The sequence below is a fragment of the Camelina sativa genome, chromosome 10, assembly GCF_000633955.1.
Source record: "Camelina sativa cultivar DH55 chromosome 10, Cs, whole genome shotgun sequence".
NCBI lineage: Eukaryota > Viridiplantae > Streptophyta > Magnoliopsida > Brassicales > Brassicaceae > Camelina > Camelina sativa.
In genome coordinates, this window is record NC_025694.1 from 6,508,563 (window position 1) to 6,519,789 (window position 11,227).

The 11,227-nt window shown below is 37.3% G+C and overlaps 3 protein-coding genes across 3 annotated transcripts in view; 2 read left to right on the forward strand and 1 right to left on the reverse strand.

The window, feature by feature from the left end:
- LOC104717512 (dihydroflavonol 4-reductase-like) lies at positions 1,909–3,675 on the forward strand. Its single transcript, XM_010435089.2, has 6 exons — positions 1,909–2,094; positions 2,302–2,472; positions 2,596–2,813; positions 2,909–3,068; positions 3,174–3,384; positions 3,475–3,675. The coding sequence occupies exons 1-6, from the start codon at positions 1,971–1,973 to the stop codon at positions 3,644–3,646; spliced, it is 1,056 nt and encodes a 351-aa protein (XP_010433391.1). The 5' UTR covers positions 1,909–1,970; the 3' UTR covers positions 3,647–3,675.
- On the reverse strand, positions 7,438–9,213 carry LOC104717513. Its single transcript, XM_010435090.2, has 2 exons — positions 8,313–9,213; positions 7,438–8,125 (listed from the first exon to the last, which is right to left on the reverse strand). Exons 1-2 carry the CDS (start codon positions 8,977–8,979, stop codon positions 7,488–7,490), a joined length of 1,305 nt encoding a protein of 434 aa, XP_010433392.1. The 5' UTR covers positions 8,980–9,213; the 3' UTR covers positions 7,438–7,487.
- The window catches only part of LOC104717515 (probable histone H2A.3), a 2,144-nt gene continuing 1,757 nt past the window's right edge, over positions 10,841–11,227 (forward strand). The window contains exon 1 of the mRNA XM_010435093.2: positions 10,841–11,056. Coding sequence (XP_010433395.1) covers positions 10,868–11,056 — 189 coding nt within the window. The 5' untranslated portion in view covers positions 10,841–10,867. The remainder of the gene's footprint in view (positions 11,057–11,227) is intronic.

The following is an 11,227-nucleotide window of genomic DNA, read 5'->3' on the forward strand; positions in this document are numbered from 1 at the left end:
CTTCTTAGGAAAGAAATGAGTTCGTACGTGTCTTTTAGTTGATTTCCTTTCATTCATTATTTACATTTTGCATGTCCAATTTTAGGTTACTTACGGTGTTGTTGGATTCCATTTAACTTCCACTGAAAACAAAAAGTTTCAAGGTAACTAAACTTGATATCCATTGAAATCACAGTTTCAAGATTATTATCCAACAAAAAAAATGACTATTTAATTGCTATTTCATTCAGTTTTATTCGGGTGAAATTTATTCATTAAATACCAACCATTTGTTATACTAAATGAAATCTCATAAGCTTAGAACTATACTATGAGCTACAATTGGGATCTTGGCCTAACAAAAAGCAACAACTACTAAAGAGCACTTATATGATACTAAGATACTTACTATACATATAAGTTGAGCACATATAAGCTTTAGCAATTGGTTATTGGGTGACCATTCATAAAATTATGCGAGAATAGTTGAGCGTTTTCTATAGTAAAACAAACACTAATTGATCGTATCACCAAAAACTCTGATCTGGTTGATATATAATCATAACTACATCGAGCGTTGCAAAGAACTTTCATCAAGAAAACAATCGAAGGTGAACAAAATACGAGTTGTTAAGTTGAATATTACTATGATCATATATGGTAAAAAGATTTTAAGCTTTAAAGGGTGGGCCAATATAATGTTGGGAGAAGCTCTTGGGCTGTCGACTTAGTGCGATCACTTGGAGGAAGGAGACGAAGATGATTGAAGGTGATGATATAATATATAAGAAGGAACATTTTAATTTTCTTTTAAAAAGAATGTTTTCTAAATTGGGTTGTCAAGATAATATTCCCTTTATTGTTGAATCGTGGTGTGTGTTGCAGTCATAGATTCTTTTAGTACTAATGAATATACTATAGGTTTGGTGGTTATTGTGGATTTATGTGTGCGTGGCAGTAATATGAGTGGGTATAAAAGATAAGGGTCTTTTATGTGTCCCCATGACGAGATTTGTGTCTGTGTAAGACCCAAATATTCCTACTTTTTAGTCACTGACACCACCCACCACTTCATCATCACCTTGTGAACATTTACTTATATATATATGCATGTATGACTGTGTTATGTAAAGGAAAATGAATATGCAAAGTCCATCCCACATGAGGAAAATGAATTTTGAATCAGAACTGTTTGAACGTAACTGGGTTTAACCAAGAATAGTATTCAATTGATGCTAAGGTACAATAAGTTGGCCCTAATAACTTATTTACGATCTGAAGTTGTAACAAAAAAAATAATTGTAGTGCTAATGATGATGAGTCACAATGATTATTTTCCTTCGTGAAATGACTTATGAGATGAGCTTCTTTCTCTTGTCCAATAAAGAGTGTGGTTATGGCCCGGCCCGAATGGGATCAGCCCAACCCTCTTAAGTGTTACATTTACAATGTGTACCCGAAGTCGTAGAAACCTTCTGAAGTGATGTGGAAGAAGACAAAACATACACAACAGTGAGCCAAAGATAAAGAAGATTCTTGAAAATGAAATAATGAGAGGTTTTGAGAAAAATAAAAGAAACCACACGAGTCGTAGATTTCAACAGCTATCTCTTGGCTGTTCTTAAGATTTCTTTCTTCGCCTGTCTTATAGAATAATGTTTGCATAGCAAATTTATCTGCTCCTCTTATTTACATTCAAATGCATGATGATTGTATAATAACGCCAATATAGCAATGAAATCGAATCCTACCAAATCTAATAATATATGCCAAAAAGATTTTTGAAAAAGTTATCTGTCTAGTAGTTTTCCAATTGTCAAAAGTACATGAAGAATATTGACAACAAACCAATGGAAACAAACTAACACACTATCATTAAAATATTTTACAGACAAAATAGTTTTAAAACTTATCGTTACGAGCCAAAAAGATTAATAAATAATTTATTCAGACTGTAAGCTCTTTTTGGCATTTCGAGAAGAAGAGAGGAGATGATGGAGGAAAGCAAAACGAAGACGTATTGCGTGACTGGTGCAAGTGGATACATCGGTTCTTGGTTGGTTAAGTCTCTTCTTGAAAGAGGCTACACAGTTCATGCCACTCTCAGAGATCTTGGTATCCTCTTGTTTTATCAAAATCGAATTTTAAAGTGTCTTGTTTATATCGAACCTCAGGAAGAACGAACCTTAAAGAGCCTTTTAAAATACATATATGCACTATAATAGTCGGTTCTTTTTTTACTAAAATTTGGAGACTGTTTTGTAAATTTGGTTTGAAGTCTTCTCGGTTAAACTAATTAAACGCTTCTTCCGCTGCTGACAGCAAAATCTCAATATTTTATATCCAAATGGAAGGAAAACGAACGGCTTAGATTATTCCGAGCGGATCTTCAAGATGACGGCAGCTTTGATGACGCCGTCGAGGGCTGTGACGGCGTCTTCCATGTCGCCGCTTCCATGGAGTTTGATATCTCATCCGATCACGTCAATCTCGGTATACATCTTTTCATTGCACACGCTCCTTTTTTTTTTTTTTTGAGTACATTGCCTATACCGGATCTAACCGTTAATATCGCAATTTAACCGAGACAAACCGGATTTTGCTGGAATAATATAGAGAGTTATGTCCAGAGCAAAGTCATAGATTCGGCGATAAAAGGCGTACGGAATGTACTAGGTTCTTGTCTAAAGTCAAACTCAGTCAAAAGAGTTGTCTTCACATCGTCCATCAGTACTCTCACTGCCAAAGATGAGAATGAACGGTTAAGATCTGTCGTGGATGAAACTTGCAAGGCTCATGTTGATCATGTCCTTAAAGCACAAGCTAGTGGATGGGTAAAATACTATTACAAACCAATAGTATAATTTCATTACATGTTAATCATTGTTCCAGCGTCATTTACAGGTTTTAAACTTCGTATGTGCTACAGATTTATGTACTATCGAAGCTCGTATCAGAGGAAGAAGCATTTAGATATGCAAAAGAGAGAGGAATGGATCTTGTTTCAGTCATTACAACTACTGTTTCTGGTCCATTCCTTACTCCTTCTGTCCCATCAAGCATTCAAGTTCTCTTGTCCCCAGTTACAGGTGTGTGTATATATTAATTTTTTTTCCAAATGATCATATAGAAGTTAAAGGGTTTGGCTTAAACTATAACCATTTTGATTTATTTACATTGTATAACTAAAACAGGTGACTCAAAGTTGTTTGCGATATTATCAGCTGTGAACAAAAGAATGGGTTCGATTGCTTTAGTACACATTGAAGATATCTGCAGGGCTCATATCTTTTTGATGGAACAACCAAAGGCTAATGGTCAATATATATGTTGTGTTGACAATATTGATATGCATGAGTTGATGGTTCATCACTTCTCTAAGGAATATCTTTGTAAAGTTCAAAGGTAATTAAGTTCTACAATCGTGAATGCTTTTATCAATTCTTCTTTGTTTTAGACTAAAGATTTTAGAAAACTATTATTCTTGATTTATAGGGAAAATGAAGATGACGAAGAGAGACGATGTATGAAGCCTATAATTTCTTCAAAGAAGTTAAGAGAATTGGGGTTTGAATACAAATACAGTGTTGACGAAATTGTTCATCAACCAATTGATGCTTCCGTTAGTTTTAAGTTTCCTACCTTGAACCACAAACTCAAGCAGTGATAATGTGAGATCAGCAACAATTGACTTCTCTGTTTTGCTGGATTGAACTATTGTGATAGAATCTCGTAGGATCCAACTCAAATACTGAATCAATATTCAATTAACTCTTCACCAAAGATTACAAAACTAAGAGAAACGTAACGGATGAACAAATACTCAATCTAAGAAGTGATGATCAACATTGATCATCCCAATCACATCGCAAGGGTCTCAAGCACATCGCAAGAGGTTTTACAACTCAGATTAAGCATAACTGAATCGAATGGAGAAGACCTCTCTTTTATTGATCCAACTGCAAAGCCTCCTCTCTGTTTGAAGTCTTTGCTTCATTATTTGTTTTGCTCCACGTCAGCAGCCACAAATCATATGTTTCTTCTTCTTCTTTATGTAATAGATATGATAAATCATATCAATACTTCCCCCTTTGAAAACAAGCTTGTCCTCAAGCTTTGTAAAAGAAAGAAACCACCATCTTATGAATCATTGTGGTACTGCTTATCTAGCCACTCCTTAGGATCTGGTTCTTGTTTATACTTGAACATCCAAGGTTTAGGAACCCTTCTCTGTTTCTGTATTTGTTGTAGATGAATGTGCAGCATATTTCTTTTGGTGTTACTCGCTGATATAAGTGTTGGTGCCCACAATAGGTGATCCACGGCTAGTATATTCTGATTGGAAGAAATTTCCTCAAGAGCTATGCTTTCAATTCTCAGCTTGTTCTCAAGTAGTGGAAATAGAGCTCCCTTTAAATAATTGTGAACCTTTGTTCTCAATTCTGCCCAGTAGACCAGATCCGGTCTTGTCCAATTACACACTAGAAAACTATGATGAAACATCAACATCTCATTCTCCAAATCTGTGGCAGCCTCTCCATGACTTCCCCCACTGAGAGCTAGCTTGTGCTCAAGCTTGGAATGAGGAAACAAACACTCCCTAACAGCAGTTTGTAACACACTGGTAAGTCCTAAAAGTGATTGTACTATAAACACGATCATTGGTGTTTTATTTACAGCTCGAACCCATAGCATTCCCTGAGCAAACACTACATCAATATCACAATCAGACTGTGAAGCTCCAAAAGGAAAGACAATATTGTCTTTGTGACCTCTACAAATTGGAGAAAGTGCATACTGTGTTTTATGAAACTGAAATTGTATTGCAACCTCCTTTTGCTTAATTCCTTGTGAAACAAGAGCTCTATTCCTGCTGCTGAAAGCTTTGAATTTAAACCACCAATTCTTGCACAATTTCCTCCTCCACAAATCTGAAACCCAACTTTAGTTGTTCTTCAAGTTTAACAACACATTGCAACACCCAAACTGATGTATTCTTCTTAAATCATTTCGCTTCCCTGTGACTTCAAAACCAAATTTGAAATCTCTTGATGCGACTTTATCTTTGTACTTGAATTTCCAGGTTTTAAGAAACTTCTGTTTCCGAAAATTGTGAAAGATTCTCGCAACCATAAAGTCTCGCAACACATACACAGCCTACAACCAAGTCACAAACTCCTTTTCCAGTGTTAAACCCAACAAACAATGTAACTGAGAAATGTGATGGATAAGTGGGACGTTGACATCAAGAAGTTGCTGCAGCGCTATCTCATCAAGACTAACATGGAGTATAGATTTACCATTAATATCTCGACAACCTTTCTTTGATTCCTTTCCAGAAAAAAACATGGGCTTCATATCACCCTGTAGAAGGTTTTTCATGCCTCTTGGATCATGCAACATCCTCAGCTTACACATAACCCGTGACATGTGAGCTTGTTTATGTAGTCTCGGGTGTTGAGTTCTACTCTTCCTCACCAATCCAATGTTAGCACTAGAACAATGATATCGAGACTTGATAGTACTTGATTCAATGACTTGAAGCAGAGCCATTTGTGACATGTTTCTTGGTAGAGTCATGTTTTTGAACTTGAATCTCCAGGATTTGAAAAACTTTCTCTGCTTCTGCCGACGTGTTAGTCGTCTAGGCGTTTGAGCAAACAGTTGGTGTGCACTGTTGTTAATGGTGACACAAGTGGATTGTGATCGATCTTCTGCCAACAACAGAGATGGTACATCCTCCCTAATATCCAATGACTCAGTGCAAACCCTAAAGCTAGGGCTAGGTTCCAAAGTACAAGATGGTACCTGAAGATCCTGAACGCAATCAGTCCCCATGTTTGATCCAGCTTTTGATTCAACATCTAGAATCGAATCAATTGTTTGAGCAACCTCTGGCATCGAAGGCGCAATCACCTTTGATGGAGAACAATTCTGAGCTGGATCAAATCGAGCTAACAATCTGCACTGCAAATCAATCCAATCCAGAAATTCGCTCTTGTGGTTTTCCAAAAAAAACCATGTCCATGCATCTCCTTCCAAACTCAAGGCTACCAAGTCCAGTTTATCCCTATCATGATATCTACCAACACGGAAAAAACGGTCGACCTCAGAGAACCACTCATATGGATCAAAAACTGGCATCTCGATCTGATGAAGTGAGCTCGATCGATTCTCCAAAGGCAAATTTCCAACATCTGACAAATGCGGAGGTGATGCAGAAGAATACGATACCTGCTGCGAGATCTGAGATGTTTTCAGCTGTTCATGTTGTTTTTCGAGATGATTCTCCAGCTTCCCCAAGGTTGAAAGCATCGTACGCATCGTCTCCTCCAGAGATAACAACTTGTCGTCCTGTACAACCATCGCCTGAGTTAGACGATTGTATTCGCCGCCAAGAACCTTCAATTGACACTCCGTCGCCTTCTTCTGGAAGCTCTCACTGTTTATCAACGTCGGATCATCAAAAGTAGCCATCGCGATCTCAATCGAACCAGTTTCACCGCACCATTGATAGAATCTCGTAGGATCCAACTCAAATACTGAATCAATATTCAATTAACTCTTCACCAACGATTACAAAACTAAGAGACACGTAACGGATGAACAAATACTCAATCTTAGAAGTGATGATCAACATTGATCATCCCCAAGCACATCGCAAGAGGTTTTACAACTCAGATTAAGTATAACTGAATCGAATGGAGAAGACCTCTCTTTTATTGATCCAACTGCAAAGCCTCCTCTCTGTTTGGAGTCTTTGATTCATTATTTGTTTTGCTCCACGTCACCAGCCACACCAGCCACAAATCATATGTTTCTTTTTCTTCCTTATGTAATAGATATGATAAATCATATCATATTGCATGCGGCTCTTCGAATCTATCAATTAAGTGTTTCAGTCCTAACAATTTTTTAATGGTTACTGTATACATTTTCTACTCTTTAAGTTCTAGCACTTCTAGTTATGTAGTTACTTTTTTTTTTTTATGTAAGTTAGATTTGTCTCGATGCATTTGCAAATAGTATGGACCATTTTTGCCTTTGCAAACTATATACTAGCTACACGTAGTAGGCAAAAAGCATAATTATCTCTTCAATTCAATTTACACGAAGTAGGCAAAAAGCATAATTATCAATTTCTCTCTTCCTCGAGAATTTTTAATAGTATGGTTTACCAGTTATTTTATTTGTCTTAAACTTAGCATTTACCAATATTCTCCACACGTGAAACAAAGCCTCTTTCTGACTCTCGTCAACCTCCATTCCTTTTTTTTTTTTTAATTTTGTGCAACTACCCCATTCCCTAACTTCACTTGAATATTCAATATACTATAGCCAAAATTACCTAATAAAGTAAAACAGACCCATACCAATCATAATATTAAATTCTTTCTTCCACTTATAATCCTTTTGTTTTCGTTAACAGGTTTTGCTTAAACCAAATTGAAACCAAAATTATGAACCAAAACTTGCCATTAATTTCATCAAAAGATTTGATGAGATAATTAAGGTTTGCAAATTAGCACAAAACAAGGAAGCAAAGCTCGAGAATTGAGCAAATAAAGCTCCTCAACATGTGTATACAACCCAACCTTACCGGCCAAAGAATCAAACCCATTCAACAACGACCCACTACTCATCTCCTCTAAATTCTCCACCGGCCGATGAACCCTCCCGGCGATCACACGACACACAATCAACGCCTTCCTATCACCACCATTATCTCCAATCACAATCGACTCGAACGCTCTCTCGCTCGTCGACGCCGTAAAAACCCCGATTCCGTTGTTCATCTCCCGTTTCGACGAGAACCCGTTCCTTATAATCCGGCAAACACAGCACTTCTCCGACGAACACAGACTCGTCGACCCGTTAATCCCTAAAGCACACGCGACTGTGGTGCCGTGGAACCTGAGCAGCTCGTTTCCGTCAGCGATACATCTCGGGTGTTTCTTTTGTAGCTTGCTCGCTCTGATCTTCACCGTGTCTCTGTATTCCTCGAATCTTGCTAAGGTCTTTTGCATATTGTGCACTTTCAAGATCCTATCGATTCGTCCGCCGTGATGCTCTGTCTTTAACCAGCTTGTTCTGCATATTATCTCCACTATCTTCCTCGACGAGTCTCCTTCCATTAGCTCCGTCACTGTAAGTTTGGGATACAATTAAGAAACTCTGTAACCTAATTGTGAAATTCTAAGATGAAAGTTACAAACTTTGGGAACAACTTTGCTAAAAAAGTATGAAACTTTGAAATTCAAAGATGAAAAGTTACGAACTTTGCTAAAAAAGTAAGAAACTTTGGGGAGCAATGTGATTGATTAGTATTTTACCGGCGTGTTTGGTGAGATGGTGAGCTTCGGCAGCTTCGATTTTGCTAAACTTGTCGCCGCATTTATGGCAAGAAACAGAGGAATTGTCTCCATTAATGGCGGACTCTCTCTCCCTTCTGCTCTGCTGGTGAAACCCTAATCCTTCCCCGTCTCTATCTGAAACAGCTGCTGAAGAAGCCTTTCTCGAAGCTTGGCTCCGTCGTGAAGAAGAGTAATTCACCGGCGTTCCTGGCCTCAGAGTCCCTACGAGTTCTGTTGCTCCTGTGATCTTGAGCTCGCAGGTTGAGTTGCTAAAGATTACATCGTGAGTAATGGGATTGAGAAACTCGCTGCTTCCTATAGAACGAGGGCTAGAGCAAGGCGGCTTCTCCATATGTTGTTGTTTGCTTCCATTGATTACGTCTTTGAGATTGGCTATGGATCTCGAACAACCGGACCGGCCACCGACGCCGCATGAGGAGGAGGGTGTTCTCTTTGTTGAGATTGTAGCGAGCTCTTTCCTGGATCTAGGGTTGTGGACATCGGAAGAATCAGATTTGCAAGGGAGAGACTTCTTGAGTGAAAACCAAACACTGGGCAGCTTCTTCTTCTTGTTCTGAGTGTCGGTGTTTTCTCTCTCAGTCTTCTTCTTGTTCGTCTTCTCCCTTCTTGTGCTTGAAGCTTCCATTTTTTTTTTCTCTATTCTGTTCTCCCTTGAAAAGACAATGAGAACGAGAAGCAAAAACAAAAACGTGACCTTCAAAAAAGCAAAATTTGAAATGAAAGTTTGAGAGTTTCCAATTTTTGAATTTGAGGGAGAGCGATGGTAAAGGAGGGGAAACAGATAAAATAAATACAATATATAAACAAGAAAATAACTCCCAAGAAACTATGTTTGAGAGTCCCAATAATAATTGTTTTTCTTCGTTGTTGTTGAATTCATATGTATCGAATACATGGTTTAATGGTTGGTTTAGTTATATTAAGACTTTAAGAGTCGTGAATATGGACAGCACAACGCAAAGTACAAACCAAAGCGGAATAAAGGTCGGAAGTAAATGTGGTTAACGTAAAAAGGATGGAACAAATAGTGTGAAATCGGATTAATAGTGATTCTACTTACCTCTAATATATTTTTTTGTTTGATACGTGAAAGACAACAAGTATCGTACTCACGTAACTTACCTATCTATGGGACACTATTTGACTCACGAGGCCACAGTATGATTTGGTTGTCTAGTGACTAAACATACGCGTATTGTATAATTTCACATTTCCCAAATCTAATGCTTCCAATATGTTGCATAGGTTTGCGGGTTTGTATTTTATTTAAACTATTTAAATCTTCACGTACTGTCGGACCAGTAGATACTTCCACTATATGTGTTTGTCCTTCGAACAACCATTCCAGTCAATAAACAGAAAAAGATTGCAAGTATTGATTTGTCTCAATACAAACAAGTACAAAATAAAAATTTAACTGGCTTAGAGACCAAGTACGTATTATTGAAAGATATTTCATTGACATTTCTTCAATGCGGGCAGAAGATTCTGTATACAAATATTAATGCTTAACAGTAAAAGCTTATATCAATGAATCGCATTATAGTTTTATATAAACGTATCTTGTATTCTCCTTGAGTTGACTACTCTGCCTCCAAATTTAAGTTACAATCTAAAAGCTTCTGAAGTTAAAGAATCTTATTTGGGGTTAATAGGCTAGTGTACAGGTTTTAGTTTTCTTACATAAAAATAGTGGTGAAAAACTATTTATTTCATATTTTTGCATAAAGAATATATCATTTAGACAATAAATCTAAAAAGTTGTCTGTTTTCTTAAACTTCCAATTACTTTTTCCTTCTCTTAAATGAGTCTTTTTTTTTGGGGGTCATCAAACCAATAATGATATAATGTTGTGAGTTTAAAGCATTAAAAGACATTTCCACATCCTACACTAAAGAACATCAACGTGTGATCCACCGTTCCTTTGTATGAAAGGTTGGTAACATCATAACACCATCCCACAACGTTTCATGACATACACACACTTTTTCGAATGTTTGATGTCTCTATTGGTTTCACTTTCTTTGTTATTCCATATGATATTCGGAGAGATTACAAAAAAAAAAGAACAAAAAATCATAGCTTGATTCTGAAATCTATTGACAGTTGTAATTCTTTTGTCGTGTACTCTTAGTCTTAGTACTCTAGACTAATCGTATAATTTGAAATTCGCTCCCTCACTAGTTAAAATGGGAGGAAATTTTTATATATTACTTGACAAGAAAAATTGTTTGGGGCGAATGATGTGAGACTAGAAAGGAGGGCTTTCAATTAAATAAGCCCATATAAGTAGATCAATCCATTGAGATTATCGGAGGACCAATAAAAAAATGTCCAAGCGATGGGGTGGGAGCATGAAAAACTCACATCGTGTCCGTTAAACATAAAACCAATCTAACGGTCAGAGTTATCGATCCATGCAGTGTGAGTTCATTGGTCACCTGATACTTTCTATTCTTCCCCACTCTATTAATAATACTCAAGTACGCTTTGTTCTTCTAGAGCTGTAGAAATGGCGGGTCGGGGAAAAACACTAGGATCTGGTGCGGCGAAGAAGTCTACGTCTCGTAGTAGCAAGGCTGGGCTTCAATTCCCTGTTGGTCGTATCGCTCGGTTTTTGAAGGCCGGGAAGTACGCCGAGCGTGTTGGTGCCGGAGCTCCTGTCTATCTCGCCGCCGTTCTTGAATATCTCGCCGCCGAGGTAACAAAAATCAATCATTTCAGATTCTCATCTATTTCATCGCCAATTTAATTTGCTTCTTTTATAAAAAATTGAAATGGATGGGTTAGCGTTTTGGATTTGTGATTTCACTTTTACATTTTCCATTTTTTTTGTTTGTTTCAATTTTGGTTTTTTTTTTTTTTTTTTTTT